This window comes from Protopterus annectens, chromosome 12.part0, assembly GCF_019279795.1.
Source record: "Protopterus annectens isolate FY-2018-M chromosome 12.part0, PAN1.0, whole genome shotgun sequence".
NCBI classification, from domain to species: Eukaryota; Metazoa; Chordata; order Ceratodontiformes; family Protopteridae; genus Protopterus; species Protopterus annectens.
In genome coordinates, this window is record NC_056746.1 from 613,160,475 (window position 1) to 613,179,310 (window position 18,836).

General features: G+C 40.0%; 1 protein-coding gene across 1 annotated transcript in view; it reads left to right on the top strand.

The window, feature by feature from the left end:
- Positions 1-18,836, top strand: part of LOC122816198 — a 402,987-nt gene that overhangs the window by 19,613 nt on the left and 364,538 nt on the right. Inside the window, exons 3-5 of the mRNA XM_044088949.1 lie at positions 8,822-8,977; positions 11,113-11,351; positions 11,438-11,560. Of these exons, the coding sequence (XP_043944884.1) occupies positions 8,822-8,977; positions 11,113-11,351; positions 11,438-11,560 (518 nt within the window). The remainder of the gene's footprint in view (positions 1-8,821; positions 8,978-11,112; positions 11,352-11,437; positions 11,561-18,836) is intronic.

Below are 18,836 nucleotides of genomic sequence, written 5' to 3' on the forward strand. Positions count from 1 at the left end.
AGTAGGATAGGATTATGATATTAGGTAGAAAGAAGAATATAGACATGACAGAAGGTCTTCTAAGGTGGACAGAAAAAATTTGATAATTAGCAAAAACTTGTTAAAACAGTAGGTAAACATTGAAATCCAGTGGGGCAAACCTTGAACTAGCTTTCTACAAAAAGGACAAGATGAAACAACTGCAAATTATGCCACCCATGGCAGTGGCCATTACAGCAGCATGGTATATTGCTGCCTTTTGAAAAGGAATCGTGTTTGATTAAGAAACCTACATCACTGATTGCAGTAGGACTGACTGACGGCAGGTGGAAGAGTTAATAAGTATGGTCTGTTGTATGAAGCAGCTGTGAAGTATAATAACGGGATAATAAATGGAGTTGTTTTGGAAATACGGAAGAAACAAAAAGGATGGAAGAAGGATGTAAAGCCAAAGAGGTACAAGGGAATATGACTGAAGAGGTAGGTATAAACAGCTGTTAGGCCGAGGGAAAAGAAACAGAGAATCAAGAGGCAGTGAGGAGGCCACAAGAAACGCTGCTCTGGAACAGACTCTCCATCCACATAAACAAAATTCATCACTGCCCATATTCAAGTGCAGCATAGATCTATGGATGGGAAACAGAAAATCTACCCCAGCACTACCCCCCGTACTACTAATGGACAGAGGTAGCCCCTAAAGGTTTTTTCTCCATTCATGGGTCCCCTCAAATTATCTATGGTATGATCACAGTTATTCTCATTAGGGGTAATAAATAATTATCGACCATGATGTTGGTAAGACCAATGTTTAACCAAATGGGATAAGTTGATTTGAGCATAAAAATGAAAATTGGCTATGTTTAAAATGGCCCACAAGGGCAGCTAACCTAGGATTTACCTTTGAGCCTATGAACCTAAGAAACTATACGGCAGTTTGAAATAAGTAAGCAGATTGCATAAGAAGGATAAGGGGGAACATTAATAAAAAGATGGAGCAGGTGTTGAAAGAGAAAGAGAGTCATCATTATATACTAAAATAGATGGCTTGATTTGGGGATGTCAGAATTATGAAGAAGTTGGGGAAGAGGTGTGAATTTTAAATAAGAATTTTTAATTTTTATGAGGTAAAAGAAAAGCAGGTAATCATTCTGGGAGAAAGGTGGTAGGTCGATGAATGAAGTAAGAGTGTTTAAAGAAATCAGTAGAACATTAGTGGTACTAAGGAAGAACAAGGTACAGACCACATGGAATCTCACACAGAATCTACAAGGAAACCACCCTAACACTTGTTTGTCATCTGCCAGGAGCCTTCAAAAGGTTCTATAAATAAGTGGTGGTGACAGGGGAATGGAAGAAAAAGCAGTGGTGCCCAGTGACAAAAAAGGCATAGACTATCCCAGGAAACGACCTACTAGTAGTACTGACTTTAGTAGTGGATAAACTGCATAGATGGTCTTGAATTAAAGACTTCTGAAGACTGTAACTCACACTATGTAGTTCAATGCATTCTAGCAAGAATTGAAAGCAAGAAGATCCTGTCTGAATTCATTTCATGACTAGGTTATCAGAGAAGTGAGCATCATCATCATCATCATCATCATCATCTTTCGGCTTTTCCCGTTAGGGGTAGCCACAGCGGATCATCTCTTTCCATTTCTTCCTATCCTCTGCATCTTGCTCTGTCACACCAACCGCCTGCATGTCCTCTCTCACCACGTCCATAAACCTTATCTTAGGCCTTCCTCTTTTCCTCTTACCTGGCAGCTCCATCCTTAGCATCTTTTTCCCAATATACCCATCATCCCTCCTCAGCACATGTCCAAACCAACGCAATCTCGTCTCTCTTGCTTTGTCTCCAAACTGTCCAACATGAGCTGACCCTCTAATATACTGATTCCTAATCCTATCCATCCTAGTCACACTGAGTGCAAATCTTAACATCTTTAACTCTGCCAAATCCAGCTCTGACTCCTGTCTTTTTGTCAATGCCACTGTCTCCAACCCATATAACATAGCTGGTCTCACTACCCTCTTATAGACCTTCCCTTTCACTCTTACTGGTACCCGTCTGTCACAAATCACTCCTGACACTCTTCTCCACCCATTCCACCCTGCCTTTACTCTCTTCTTCACCTCTCTTCCACATTCACCATCACTCTGAACTGTTGAGCCCAAGTACTTAAACTCATCCACCTTTACCAACTCTACTCCCTGCATCCTCACCATTCCTCTACCCTCCCTCTCATTTACACACATATATTCTGTCTTAGCCCTGCTGACCTTCATTTCTCTGCTCTCTAGAGCATATCTCCACCTCTCCAGAGTCTCCTCTACAGATCACAATGTCATCTGCAAACATCATAGTCCACGGGACCTCCTGTCTGATCTCATCTGTCAACCTGTCCATCACCACTGCAAATAAGAAAGGACTCAGAGTTGATCCTTGATGTAATCCCACCTCCACCTTAAATGGATCTGTCACTCCCACGACAGTCCTCACCACTGTCACACTACCCTCGTAGATATCCTGTATCACTCTTACATACTTCTCTGCCACTCCCGACTTCCTCATACAATACCACAACTCTTCTCTAGGCACCCTGTCATATACTTTCTCCAAGTCTACAAAGACACAATGCAACTCCTTCTGACCTTCTCTGTATTTCTCCAATAACACTCTCAGAGCAAACATTGCATCTGTAGTGCTCTTTCCTGGCATGAAACCATACTACTGATCGCTAATCATCACCTCCCTTCTTAACCTAGCCTCTACTACTCTTTCCCATAACTTCAAGCTGTGACTGATCAATTTTATCCCTCTGTAGTTACTGCAGCTCTGCACATCACCCTTATTCTTAAAGATAGGTAGCAAAACACTTTTTCTCCACTCCTCAGGCATCCTCTGACTTTCCAAAAGTTCATTAAACAATCTAGTTAAAAATTCCACTGCCATTTCTCCTAAGCACCTCCATGCTTCCATTGGTATGTCATCTGGGCCAACAGCCTTTCCATTCTTCATCCTCTTCATAGCTGTCCTTACTTCCTCCTTGCTAATCTGTTTCACTTCCTGATTCACTATCCCCACATCATCCAACCTTCTCTCTCTCATTCTCTTCATTCATCAGCCTCTCAAAATACTCTTTCCATCTACTCAACACACTCTCCTCTCTTGTGAGTACCTTTCCCTCACTATCCTTTATCACCCTTACTTGCTGCACATCTTTCCCAGCTCTGTCCCTCTGTCTAGCCAATCGGTACAGGTCCTTTTCTCCCTCTTTAGTGTCCAATCTCTCATACAACTCTCCATACGCCTTATCCTTAGATTTCGCCACCTCTCTCTTTGCCATGCCCCTCATCTCCTTATACTCATGTCTACTTTCTTCATCTCTTTGACAATCCCACTTCTTCTTTGCCAGCCTCTTCCTCTGTATACTCTCCTGTACTTCTTCATTCCACCACCAGGTCTCCTTGTCCTCCTTCCTCTGTCCAGATGTCACACCAAGCACCTTTCTAGCAGTCTCCCTTACTAGTTCTGCTGTAGTTACCCAGCTATTCGGTAACTCTCCACTGCCTCCCAGTGCCTGTCTTAACTCTTTCCTAAACTCCACTTCACAATCACCCTTTTTTAACTTCCACCATTTAATCCTTGGCACTGCTTTCACACTCCTCCTCCTCTTCTTGATCACCAAAGTCATCCTACAGACCACCATTCTATGCTGCTTAACTACACTTTCCCCTGCCACCACTTTACAGTCTCCAATCTCCTTCAGACTGGCCCTCCTACATAGGATATAATCCACCTGTGTGCATCTTCCTCCACTCTTGTACATCACCCTATGCTCCTCCCTCTTCTTAAAATATGTATTCACCACAGCCATGCCCATCCTTTTCGCAAAATCCACAATCATCTGACCTTCTGCATTCCTCTCCTTAACACCATACCTACCCATCACTTCCTCATCCCCTCTGTTCACTTCACCAACATGCCCATTAAAGTCTGCTCCAATCACTAGTCTCTCACACTCACCACAACTTCATCCAACTCACTCTAAAATTTCTCTTTCTCATCTATTGCACACCCAACTTGTGGAGCATATGCACTAACAACATTCATCATTATACCATCAATTTCGAGTTTCATAAACACCACTCTGTCAGACACTCTCTTTACATCTAAAACACTCTTGGAATATTGTTCCTTTAGTATAACCCCTACCCCATTTCTCCTGCCATCCACACCATGGTATAACAATTTCAACCCGTTTCGTAAACACCTGGCCTTACTTCCCTTCCATCTGGTCTCTTGCACGCACAATATATCAACCTTCCTTCTCTCCATCATATCAGCTAGCTCTCTTCCTATACCAGTCATACTGCCAACATTCAAAGTTCCTACCCTCACTGCTACACTCCTAACCTTCCTCCTCTCTTCCTGCCTTCTGCCATGCCTTCGCCCTCCTCTTCTCCTTTATCAGAGAAGTGAGCATAAGGTACAAATGGATGACATCTAGCAGAATTTCAGCAAAGTGTGAGATCAAGTTTACCCTGTAGACTTCTGAAGTATGTGGTAGTGAGGTCAGAGCTCTCCAAGGAGGGAATATCAATAGTGATGTCCTACAGGGACTGACCATAGGCCCAGATCTGTTAATGTCCTTATCTTTTACCATTTTTTCAGAAAATGATATCAAAGTTGTGGATAGTAATTATGGAGTCAGACATTTGTTGAAGGAGGATGTTATAGGCACACTCTGAGGTATCTGCTCCACTTCAACCATTCCAAAATGATGGTGATAAACCTGTAGAAAGATAAGCATGAGGTGTAACAAAATGCAGAATAACATGATTTGCGGAGCATTATTATAGAAAGGTAAACCTCAAGGATCAATTCAGGAATGCAGCAGCAAGAATAAATCAAATATTAGGATGTATATCCTTGGCTGCATCTTCCAGGGACAGGAGGTTGATGATTTCCTTCTATCAGATCCTTAGAAAACCAAAACAGGAATACTGCATATAATTCTGGGGACCCTTCAGGGAGACAGAGGACAGATTTTTGGATATGGTTCATAGAAAGGCAACAAGGATGATATGAGGGGTCCCTATTACATCATTGAAAATTCAGTTCAGGAAACGGCATTTTCAGTGCACTTGCATCAAACATGCCATTCATCGAACTGTTCATAGTGAAAGCACAGTACAGTGAAGGTCGGAAAATTTGCCCTTTCCTCACTGTATTGGGAACTTGGAGTTGGTATATATAATTAGTGGGGGTGTGGGTGGCACAGCCCCCCCACAAGAGGGAATTCGATGAATGGCATTTTTAATGAAATGTCGTTCGTTCGAGTTTTCGATGATGTAATATGGACCTGATACGAGGAAGGGAGGCTTAGGGAGTCTGGCTTCTTTTTCACTAGAAAGGAAGACAGACAAGGAATGAAAAAGGGCACACAATATGAGTTTACAAAGCATTAATGTGATTCTGTGATGGGATTCAACTGGACAGAAAAAGTAGGGCAGATGGGTTGAGCCAAGACTACCAAAGTAAGGGGAGTCAGTTCAAAATAGACATTATTCTGGATAGAGCGTTAGACAGAAAACATAAGTTTCCAGAAAGGATGTCAGAGGCTAAGAAAAAATAAGCTTCCTGTCAATAATATTTTATGTTGTGGTGTGTATGCTAATAATTTACCAAAAACAAGGTATCTGACAAGATCAGACATCAGAATTATGGAAATTTTTTGGAAAATTTTGGCATAGTTGATTGGGAAATAAACAACTAATAAAAATGAACATTTCAGTAATACTGCCATTATTCACTGTGCTGAAAGCAGGATTTATCTGAAAAACTTAATAAACTCATAGAATTATGGAAATCAGAACAGAATCGTAAAACCATAAAAAACATGGAGCAATTACTTTCCCTTATATGTCTGCCTTGTGAACATAATATTCTTTCTCAACAGTAAGTAGGTCGTGTCCACATTAAGTGCATATGGAAGGGAATATTGTAAGGAGAAAGGAACTATGCCTGTAATTTTTACAGACTTTATCTTTTCATATAAAAATGTGCCTGCAGCACTGCAGTTCATTCTAGATACTGGGTCTCTTCAAGGATATTGATATCGAGAGAGCAAGTATATAAGGAAGCAAGGGAGAGCAAAAATGAAAGCAATGACTGTTTCTCAGAATGGAAATGTTGCTTTAAAGAAAAAGAAGTAACCAGAGCATAAGGGCCACTTTTAATTTTATGGAGGATTAAAGAAAATGTAAAACAATGCATATTCACAGGAAAGACTTGGAATGCCTACAGCAGCTTAGCATAAGAAGAGGTAGTGACATCCACATTGGGAATCTCCAAACATATACAAGTATAGAGGTAAACTACAGCAGTTATGGCAGACAGATAATGTTATTCATAGCAGGCACTCAGGTATAGACAATAAGCTCAGTGCTACTTTATTGGGCCACTACCACAAAGGGTTGAATTTCATCTGTGATGTCAAAATCTTTAGAGTTAGAATGGATTCTGGTCACCAGAATGTCAAGCAGAGTTGGACTGACACAGGGGATGTAAAATGATCATTTCGTCTTAGGATAAGAGTATAGCTTGAGCCACTTCTACTACATATCAACTACTTTTGGAGGGAAGGGTGATTTACTTGATGTGACACTGTGGTCCTTGGGATCATGTGGGGAATGTGGGGAGAAAGTTGATGGACTCCTTTGCTAATCCTTTCAAAAAAAAAAAAAAAACTTTGTTTTGCATTAAGAAGATGATCAGGGTTTAACTAAGGAGCCTGGTTGGGAGGAGAAGTGAAGGAGAATGGCCTGCTCACTTTCCCCAGTAGGTGGGGTGCGATATGCACACCATTGATATCTCTCATATTGCTCTTATAAACTTAGAAATTTGATAGAATAATAGGTTTTACATTAGCATGCATTTTCTGAAGGAAATAAAGTCTGAAACTCAAATGTTTGTCACTATATATTTATCAGTGAGTTGCCAGCAAATGACAAATTTTATAAGGGACAGACTAAAAATACAAGACTTAAATCTGGACATTCAGCAACAATCTGGACAGCTTAGAGTTATGATAACTTGGGGTGCAATGACTGGTGCAATTTCACTGATGTAGATCAAAGAAGCCACAAGATGTGTTTATCAACAGGATCATAGCTGCCCAAGAAGAAATGGCCTTTGCAGGCATGAGGCGATGCTGTCTTGTACATCTCATTAAACATCTCTCATTAATAGCACTTCAACTAGTAAATGTGGGGGACAGAGCAGCATACAAAAAAATCTGAACCTCCCCTGATGGCTAAGTAAATGATGGCCCCCCCTTGTTAGGCTCTCACTCAAGTGATGGGGATTGAATGGGTCAAGTGATTTTAAGAGTGGCTTATGTCATCAGGGAGGATCTTCTTCACATGACTGAAAACTCAAAATATTGAATTTCATTTGACTAAGACCACAATACCTAATTTTCAAAATACTGAAAATACATTTGACTAAGTCTCATTATACTGAAAGCTAACAGTGCTGAATTTCAAACTACGGAATTTTAAGTCATAGACAAGCACACTTACAACACCAATGACTAACGCTTTCCAAAACTTAAAAACTACTTACTCACCCCCTTAACAGAAACTAGATGATATAAAACCAAACCACCACTAACTATATATACTCCAGGATCACACTACAGTGGGTAAAAAGGCATATACCTTTTACCTACCTTACAGTACTGTACACACTGCCACTTATGGCGGGAGTGCACAAAATGTCTGCCATATTACTTTAGATACTTCCCATAAAAATGTAGAGAAATACCCACATTTAGAAACATTACAACCCTACTTTCTCTGCTACTGTCGGTATACTGACAGTTGGCACTTTAAGTTACAGTAATTATTTTTTTTATCACAAGCAAGTCACAGGTGAAGGGAAACACATCACATATTTGGCTTAAAATTCAGTATTTTGAAATTCAGCATTGTTAGCAGTCAATATAATTTGACTCAGTCAAATGAGTTTTCAGTATTTTGAAAATTAGATATTGTGGTCTCAGTCAAATAAAATTCAGTATTTTGAGTTTTCAGTCATGTGAAGTAGACCCCATCAGGAAACAGGGATAAAAAGGACAAAAGATAATACCAGTCTACACAGCTACCAAAGATGCCTTTCGCAGACACAACTCATACCTTAGTCAATGAAGTTTCATTCTGTGGAGAAGTCTCCTGGAGAAATAATGGGATGGGTTGGGGATTACTTTCATGGAAGTTAATGCATTGGTTACTATTGCAGGCAGTTGATGGACAAGACAGAATAGGATGGGTGTGGTTTTCAGACATAAACCATAATAAATAAGGAAAGAAACTTTGGGAAGTATGCATGGATATACACAACCCATGCTAACATATTCCAAATGACTGCTTTTACAAGTAAAAAAAAAACAATTTAGTTACAGAAACAGAAACAGATTTTCCCAACATAGGTGTGATGATCTGAAGAAAATGTTTTAAGTAATATAATATAATGATATGAGTCAGAAGAAATGTATCATTCTATGTCTTTCTGAAAGTAGTATGTTAATAGCCAACATATTTTTCATTTTTGGGGGTCCCTCTGCAGCTACCTCATCAACTGTATCGTGTAGCCCCTCTTCAGTCCTCCACTTTCACCTTTCACTGAGCATTATCCAACTTACCCCTTCTGAACAGGGCCATGTCAATCAGGACATCTTGAGCATAAGTGATTGTGGATGTGAGAGCAGAAACATCAGTGGATAGCAGGCTTTTTTATCACTATTTTTGCATCCATAATGTTGTTGTTTTTTTACAGAGTCTTTGTCTGTTACATTCTTGGTGGACACAACTGGTTCCATGTCTGATGACCTTCAGCAGCTCAAGTTGGTCAGTGACTGGCTTATGAATCAAGTTGAGAAACGGTTGCCATGTGGTGCTCGACAGTATATCATGGTGGAGTTCAACGATCCAGGTACTACACAGTGAAATTCAATAGAAACCTTGTAGTCATAGTTTTGGGCATTTTGACATCCATATATATATTTATATATATATATATATATATATATATATATATATATATATATATATATGTGTGTGTGTGTGTGTGTGTGTGTGTGTGTGTGTGTGTGTGTGTGTGTGTGTGGAAATAAAAGTTGTCAATGTATTTTATTGAACATTTTCTCAACCACAGTAAATAATTTTTTGCATAAGCATGGATTGTACCAGCATTACATAATGTTTTTGTATAACTCCATAGTCAGAGGTGCCAGACTAAAAAGAAAAACTTGTTGATTTGTTGACTAATCTATTATGGTGTGAAAGACCAAAGTCCAGTGACATCTTTATGATCTCAGAGACTGAGATAATTATTGGATTGAAACATGGTCTGTAGCCTACAGTTCTGTATTCCATCTACTAAAAATATTGCTCACATATTGGGTGATGCAAAAATACAAAGTACAGAGCTAGTATTTTATAGGTAATGGATTTCAAAGCTAAACTGAACTGTCCTAATAAACGTTGATGTTACACAGCCATTCTTAATAAACAAAAAAAACAAACATAAATTGTGGTAAAGTCAGTGAAAAAGCTATCCCATCATGCAGGGTACCCAAGTCTATAAACAAATGAGTGTCGTTGTTGTTACTGTCAGCTAAATCCATGTTTGGTGTCTTAATTATTGTAGAGAACACAACCGGATAATAAGGGGTTCTTTACTAGGGAGATGGGTACTTTGCATGGTGAATAAATGAAAAACTAGTGATTCATTGTATTTTTTTTATCTGATTCAACCTTTGGGTTAATGGATCCAACTGGATCTGAACTCAGTGTCTTTAGGAGCTGTGGACTAGGGCTATGATTCTTCCCTACCCATAATCCCTGTCTTACTCCAAATAACTCAGATCTCATTTGCCTCCTGATCAAAAAGGTCATGTTTTTGAGTGTTTTGATTTGTAGCGTTAAGATAAGTGCTTTTTTCTTGTCTGTGCATTTTTGGCAGCCTGCTACTTACTTTCTTTTTCTCCCCTGTTATTTCTATGTAAAACTTAAATTATATATATGTTCTTCTATCTTCCTCTGATTCTTTGGAATAAGAAAGTTGTTTCCCTTTTGATACAGGAATATCCCCTTTTTCTGTGTTTTCTTCATGCTACCTCACCAATCTTTATGGCAGCAAGGTTCTAGGCTTCAAGAAGTGTATGATCTCCAGACAAAAGATTCCACCACAGGACCCACACTCCCTTTATGTTTATTGTTTGGGGGCAGCCTACCTAGAGACAGACTGGGACACTTGGTAGAGACAGACTGGGACACTTGATCCTCTTTTAGTTGCAAGGCCATTCAGGGCCATAGAGACAAACTTGTGTTAAAGCCTTTCCCTGAAAAGTCTGTGTTCCTTGAAGCTTTTGTTGCTAGCTGTTCTACCATTTGGTTGTTTTCTCCAGGTTATATTCTGGTATAGGATTCACATGTTATAGTCAATAAAATAATAAGTTTGCAGCTTATCATATACCAGAATCTGAACAGTGTTATTTCTTTAAAACCAGCTCTCAAGATGAGGCGGGTTAAATATCATTAATGATTGGTTCTATATTTTTAAGAATATGCATATAAGGATACATTTTAATGGCACTGTCAGTCTGATGAAGAGCTTTGCCCAAAAGCGCTTATGTTTTATTTGTTTGCTTTCCGTGTTTTATTAAAGCTTCTTATGCCATGGTGGTTGCGAGCACTCTTTTTGAGTTCATTACTTTTGGGATTTATCGAGAGCTGCGACCTTTAGTGGAGAGTTCCCAGTGGTTTTACTTGCTTAGGTCCATAATGTTGCGATAGAAGGTGATCATAAAAGTGGTATAATACATACGTCTATATTATATTTCTAATGTGACATTTTAAGAATTAAGAGGTCAGTGACTGTTTTATCTGCACACTATTAAAATGTTTAGGCTAGCTTCAGCCTGGTGCTTTTCTCTTGTGCCTCTGCTAAAATAGCCTGTATCCAACCAGAACGTTTAGGTTAACAGATGCAAATAACAAACAAAGAAATAAATCAATAGTGTTTCTAATTTTGCATTAATCTGAGTTACCTCTTTTACTCCACAGATGTAGGCCCCATCCGCACAACTACATCAAAAGATCAGTTTGCTTATTATTTCAGATCACTTAATGCCTGGGGTGGAGGCGATTGCCCAGAACTGGCTATTCTTGGTCTTAAACTGGCCTTGGAGAGCTCACCATTTGGTTCCATCATACTGGTCCTGACCGATGCATCTGCAAAAGATTATAATAACGAGAATCTCCTAAATGAAGTTTATGCCTTACTGGATGAGAAGAAACCCCAGGTACAGAAAACAAAGATATAATTATTCAGAACACTTAGCATTAGCTATATAATATTAACCAATCTTTCATTTTTTTATTTTTATAGATATTTTTCCTCATTACAGGACTTTGCTCTGGTATCAATGATCCAGACTTTTTAATATACAGGGATATAACAGAAAGAAGTTTTGGAAATGTGTTTCAAATAAGTATTGATGACATTGGCAAAGTAAGTAGACAATATTCTCTAAGTTTTTGTGTTTGTTTCTTTCTTTACTTTTTATATCATAATTCATGGAAATTCTGTATCTCTCTAGTAATCCAATATGTTCATTGGAAAACGTATGTAAGCACAATCCATTTTGATAAATTTTCTAACAGTACAAGCGTTGATTCAGACTTATGGGTGCTAGGCATAATGGTGAGGCAGTAACTGACATGACATTGAAGCCCCTCCTTCCCAGACACACACACACTCACACACACACACACACACACACACACACACACACACACACACACACACACGTGCACTTTGGATAATTTTTTGGATTTTGGTTATAGGATCATAGGAGGTTACTAGGCTAACGGCCCTATGGCTCTTAAAAGCCTTTCCAATTTCAACCCTTGTTCCCTATAGGGCCTAGAGATGGTCAATGATTAAAAGTAATCTAAATCAGTACCAACTGCCCCTATCCAAGATGGACATGGCATGTGTAAAATCCCTGGGGTGAATTTACGGTTTCCCATCCAATCGTCCAAGTTATGCTTAAATAGGGTCAACGAGGGGCTCTGTTTAACTTGAATTGGAAGTTTGTGTCAAAGGAAAGGTAATCACTATGAGACACATCTGTCTCTCCAGCAAGTCCTGTTGATGTCACAGGCTAGGTTAAGGTCCTTAGAGTGAGTGAATTGTGTACCATTTGACTTACAAATGTGCAGCAAAACCATAAAGGCAGGATCAGAGGTTACTCTGTATGCAAGGCACAGGTTGCCTCTGAGTAGTTTATACGATACCAAGTTTAGCCACAGTGATTTCAGTCTGTCTGTCCGCATATGACTTGTGCTGAAGACCCTGAATTTTCTTCATGGGAAACCTTTGAGGGCTCTCTGGTTGCTTCAGGTGCCTGGTAATGTACATACCAAAGGGTGCATTGTACTGTATTATTGGCCTGATGAAGGAAGAGTACAGGGGGCTTATAGCCTCTTTTGGAAGCTATGTCCTTTCTTAAGAGCAATGTAAAAGGCCTTCCTAACCACTGTGGAGACATGGTGATCAAAGGTAAGGTTGTTGTCAACCTGTGTGCCCAGATCTCTCACAACTGATTTAAAGCTTAGGTTGTTGCTATTAATAAGTTGATCTGCAGGGACATTGCCCTTGTCAAAGGGGATGATTATGCATTTTTTTTGCACTGAGTTTAAGTCCATGACCTTGGCACCAATGACTGGTTTGAGTAAGCCCTTTTTGTAGAATGTTGACATCATTTGGGGACTCGATGACTGCAGGAGGATTGCAGTCATCAACAAACTTTGTCAGCCACAGACCTTTTGTTTTTGCCTGTACTTCTGAGAAGTAGATTCCAAACAATAGGGGTCCTAGCACCAATCCCTGTGGAACACCACTGGTTACAGGTCTGCTGGTAGAGGTGGAATCCCCTGTTTTGACTGTATGTGTTCTATCGGTGAGCCAGTTTGCAACCTACCTGACAATATATGGGTTGATCCCTAGCTGGGTGAGTTTTTCTATGATGCCTGAGGGGAGATTGTGTCAAAAGCTTTGGATAAGTCTAGGTAGGCTTTATGCACAAATATGCCCTCGTCCAGGGCTCTGGTGACATTCTTGAAGAAGTCCACTAGGTTCAAAAGGCATGCTGTACCCTTAACAAAACCAAACTGGGTTGGGTCAAGCATTTGAAGGCTTCTAATTTCATTGTTGATAAGGTCCGTGAAAATTCTCTCCTTGGCCTTGCAGATAAGGCTGGTTAGACTTATGGGTCTATAGTTCCCAGGGTTAATGAATGCACCCCCTGTGTGTAAGGGGATGACAATAGCTGTTTTCCTTTCTACAGGGACAATACCTTGCAGAAAGTAGCTGTGGTTGCTAACTCTTGTTTTAAACCATATAGAATGCAGCCTGAGATGTTATCTGGTCTCACAGAGGCTGTGTTTTTGGCCTTGGAGAGAGCAGTTAAGACCAGCTCTTTAGAGATATTAGGTGGAGAACAGGTGGTAAGAATGTTCAGGGGTGTATGTGGTGGGTACAGGGAGGAGTAGTTTTCACTGAACCCGCCTGCTAGTAAGTTGGCTGTTTCTACAGGTTCAGTATATGTGGTATTATTTGCCACAATTTCAGAACAAATCTAGGTTTTTTCTTTAAGGTTTTAAATGTAGCTAAAAATGCCTTATGGTTATCCTTAGCCAGGGTGCTAATTTATATTCATAGTTATCTTCAGAGGACTTTACAAGATGTCTTATTTGCCTGATCAAACTGAGAAGGGTGTGCTTCCAATTCTGAGACCGTTCCTTCATGTTCTTAGACAGCAATTTCTTCCTGTAGTTGTATAGCCTGTTTATGGCAGATGTCCACCAAACAGGCTTATTCTTTTTAGAGGATCTTGTTTTGGTCCTATCAGATATGGCTCAGTCAATACAATTGTATAGATGTTTATACAGATTATTGGTGTATATCCAATGATCTGTATAATTGGCGTCCTTGCATCAGGGGGGACAGGAGCTTTGAAGCTGTTAATGCTATCTCTTCAGAGACTGTAGTTGGCTTTGGAGCAGTTTTTTTAGCCTAATTTCTCCTGAGGGGAGGGTCTGATGTAATCATTACTTCAAAGGAGACTTATTATTATCAGGTTTTACCAGGGAGGGCCACACAGTTGTGGTGGTACACCAATCTCCCATGTTGGTGAGTACTAGATCAAAAATGTTTGGGCCCCTTGTGAGAGTGCCAACTATCTATTCCCATGCATTGGAGTCAATGAAGTCCAAGAACCTTTGGGCAAGTGTGTACACGCATAATTTGCACAATCTATGGATGGGTAGTTAAAGTCACCCATAACCAGAGTGTTTGATTGTATTTTGAGCGACTCAAGTAGATCCAAATAGGCATTGTGGGTGTCATGGTTCATGGAGCTGGACCTGTAACTGCCTATAACTTTGAGGGGAGATCTTTCCTACAGTTATTTATACTTGGAGTAACTGTAGGGAATTGTTCTGTTGAACAAGTCTAGAGGTGTATTATCTTTGATTAAAATCGATACTCCTCCTCATTTAGTTCTCACACATTCATTTTGTGGGCTGAACATGTGGAAGGTATTATAATCCGGCATGGCCAGGGTGCTGTCCATGGCCTTGAAACAGGTCTCTGTCACTGTACAGACGTCTGCATCTTCCAAAGTGAGTAATGCTTGCAGTGAGTGCAGTTTCAGATTTAGACTCCTAGCGTTTAACAGCATAGCCTTGATGTTATTTTTCGAGGATATTTTTACGTCGGGAATTTTGTTATTGTGATATCACCTAAAAAGGCACTCTGGGGGAGGCAAGTGCCTTACCAGTAATTGAAAACCAAGAAGTGACAGGTGAAGACCATCTCTGACAAAGCACTGTGGTCTATCAGCTATATCATCCCAGGCTGACAGGTACTGGATCCCCTTGGAATGACACCAGAAACTAAGCCAATTGTTGAAGTCAATTATTTTTTGTCTGTATTACGGCATCATCCTAGGTGAAGGTAGAATGCTACTTAAGGCTAGGGACACATCCATCTGGGACACATATTCAGAGAGCTTAGTCATGTCTCTCTTCATATAGTCCAGAGAGATACATCTCAGGTCATTCACACCAACATGGTCTATGACAGAGTCATAATAGTACCTGCTGTTGAGAGGCTTGAGTGCATGTGTGATGTGGCAGATTTTGGCACCTGACAGGCAGCTGACCATGACTTTCTCCTTATCCAACCTGGGGACATCTGTGTTTCTCACAATAGAGTCACCTATGATCAAAACATAATATTTTATGTTTAGCCTTAGGGGCTTGTTAGATGAGACACTGGTGTGTGTGTTTTCTTGTGTACTCTGTTCAGCTGCTAGAGAATTATGTGAAGCATGTTTATGTTTGGGAGGTCTCTGATCTTTAGGTAGGCTTCTGGTGAGTACCACCACATATGTGGGTTTAGATGTCCATGTGGTTGGTACAGGAGGTGAATTGTGTGAGCTGGCAACCTCCTTAGTATCTGGTATGCTGATTTGTGAGGAAGAGAGCATTGATTCTAGATTCTTAATATAGATGCAGCTCTTACATATTGAATTTGTGTGACATAGAAGTAATGGGTTGTCAGTGTATATGAGGCAATTGCTACACTGCCTCAGGATGCCAATGTCAACCAGGCCGGTTGAAGAAACTGTGAGAAACTGTCCATCCATGATACTAGGTATATTACTGTGGTCGGTATGGACCAGGGTATGGCTGAGGGACTACTGTAAGTTTTAAACTGAGAGAGGCTTAGTGGGTGAGACTTGTATTGGTACCTCAGAGGCTCAGCTGATGTCTCTCTGGGCAGTAAAGCACAAGAGTGAGAAGCCTCATATGGAGCACAAGCAGTTGATTGAGGGAAAATGTATCTGTCTGGGATTTTGCATCTATAACCGCCAATAGTAACCACCACTATACAGTAGTAAGTGGTAGTGTGTACCACGCAAGCATGGGCAATAAGTAGCAACAAAATTAAATGGACTTAAAACACTCTAACCAGTGGAAGTACATGAGACTGGGTGCTGGGCCAACAATCACCACTCAGGTGGGTCCTTAGCTACACTCTTCCCTCACAAGGGTGCAGTGGAGGCCATCTTTTGTGGAGGAAAGCTGGATTAGTGCTCAAAAACTGCAAAAGCAGACTGTGTCAAGCAAATCTGAACCAAATCTATGCTAGGCTAAAAAGTGCAGCTAACAACAAAAATACAGTTAAAAAATAACAGCATACAGTAAAAAAAAACAGTACAAGAAGTACAGATCAAGAAAAAATGATGCTTATTTTGCAGTAAAAAGCAGCTGATGCTTCAGATAACACAACAGATCAGTTGCAAGTTGTTAAGCTCTGTACAGCTCTGGTAAACTGAGCACCAACCTGCACAAACGGGTCTGTATTGGAACATCAAATGTTTAACAGTTCGAATCACTAAAGGTCGACCGTTAGTGATTGAACTGTTAAAACATCGAATGTCCCAAAGAAAAATTAAAACAAACAAAAAAAAACCTAATTGGTGTAGGCAGGGGGGCGCACCCCCCACACCCCCCGCTACTTAAATATATCAACTCCGAGGCCGCACTACATTGAATTAAATGGAATTCTCCCCTTACATAGATTTCAGTTTACTTCTTTGACGTCCTGCAGTTTCGCTATTCTCGTGCCGACAATGTCAGATTCAACATTGTCGGCTTTCGAGTATTCAATATAGACCTTGCACAAACATGGGCAATAAACAGCAATGAAACAGAATGGATTTAAATTGCTATAACCAATGATAATGCATGAGACTGGGCTCTGGGCCAACAATCACCACTCAGGTGGATCCTTGGCTACACTCTTCCCTCACAAGGGTGCAGGAAAGGCACTCCTTTGTGGAGGAAAGCTGGATTAGTGCTCAGAATCTGCAAAAACAAGATTGGATCCAGCAAATTTGAACCAAATCTATGCTAGGCTAAAAAGGGCAGCTAACAGCAAAAATACAGTTCAAAAATAAGAGAGCACAGTAAAAAAACAGTACAATAAGTGCAGATCAAGTAAAAATGATACTTATTTTGCATTAAAAAGCAATGGATTCTTCGAATAATACAGCAGATCAGTTGCAATCCATGCACAAGAACAGGATAATTTTACAGCAAAAATATACAAGTTTTAAAGAAAGCTGTTCACCTGCATTCCCTGAGCAGGCAGACAAATACTCAAGTACTAGTTTTGATGTCAATCATTATTTTAGTGAAAAGAGAACACCAGGATACCATAGCATGTCTGTGCACTATTTTGCAGACCAACCAGTTAAGTACTTCTTTTAGTGCAATTTCGCAGACAACAGGAGTTTTACATACAGAGACTGCTTATGCAAAAAAAGGAATAAGATTCAGGGGCAGTGCCAAAGGAATGCATGTTAAACCTTTCAGCTAATTTCTATGAGTAAATATATCACATTGTTGTAGAGACCTCAATAAAAAGTGAATACAATATATTCATCATATTGAACACTGCTGCAGTAGCTTTAGCTATGTGGGTTATATTCTGCCAAGAATATATCAGCTGACCAGCTTACAAAGCATCAAGGCACCTCCAACAATCCCGAACTATTATTCAGCTTGAGCTGAGCTGATTAAAAAGACTGGTTTGTGTGCCAAGCCCTAAAGAGCCTTCCTGCTGTTGAAGAGAATGCTCCTGTGCTGGCTTTTGAGGGCCAAAACACCTTTACTGGGCAGATAAGTTATTTTTTTGGGGAAAATCCTTCCACTTTTAAAAAAAGTGTTGTCTTAGTGTACTTTCCTGTTTAGGAAAGTTATTTTTAAGCTAGAACTTTGTGTTTTAACAAATTGTCATGAGAGTTAACTGTACTTTTAAACAGGCGCACACTTTTACCCTGTCATTTTAAAGTTGTTTAACGTAGTTGTAAATAATTTTTTCTGAGGAAAAATTGTGTTTATTTTACTTTTTGAGGCTGGCAAAGTGCTTAAAATGCTTTATACTGTGTTTCTGAGAGCAAAAAAGTGACTTTTAAACACTTCAAATTTTACCAGCTCTTGCTGCTTCTTTTCTACCAGTCCTACAGTTGGTCTTTCTTTCAGTCACAAAAATAAGTAAGTAAATAAATACATAAAATTAAATAAAGTTAAGTAAACATCCTTTGCCACCACAGCAGGCTAGCAATTTGCCTTAGCCACAGGTGGGTGACTCTGCTGTGGCCAAAGCTTGCTCCTCAGACCACGCATCTTTCACACCTGATGTCTCTGGTGACCAGGGTTAGTCACGTCCTCTGCAGCTGTTGGGATCCTCCTCAGTGGACAAGGGAGAACCAGTCTTGTCAGTCTTGTGAGAGGGAGCAGGGAAGACTTCCTTGTTTGGTCAGAATGTTGTGACTACCTGGGGAAGCTGCTACTGCTATTAATAACAATGTTGGTCCCATTTTTTCATGTAAAAAAGAAATGGAAAACTAAACATGTATCTGCTCCTCCTCAAATTTCCATACACAAGTGTGGTTTACTGGGTTTAGCTCAGGGTTTAATTCAGACTATTGATCCTTCTCATAAGGTAGTTTCTAGTAAAAGAAAGAGAGATGCCTCTCTTCCTGAAGCGATTAAATATTCTGAATCTGAACAGGAAGATGAAGGGACAGAGACAGGGTTGTCTACTCAGTTTTCTGATGTAAGCTCAGTTTCTGGTTCTCCCCTTGGGTGTTACTTTTTTCTCTTTCTCTGAGATTATTTCCAGTGGGAGAACACAACAGTTTCTCAGT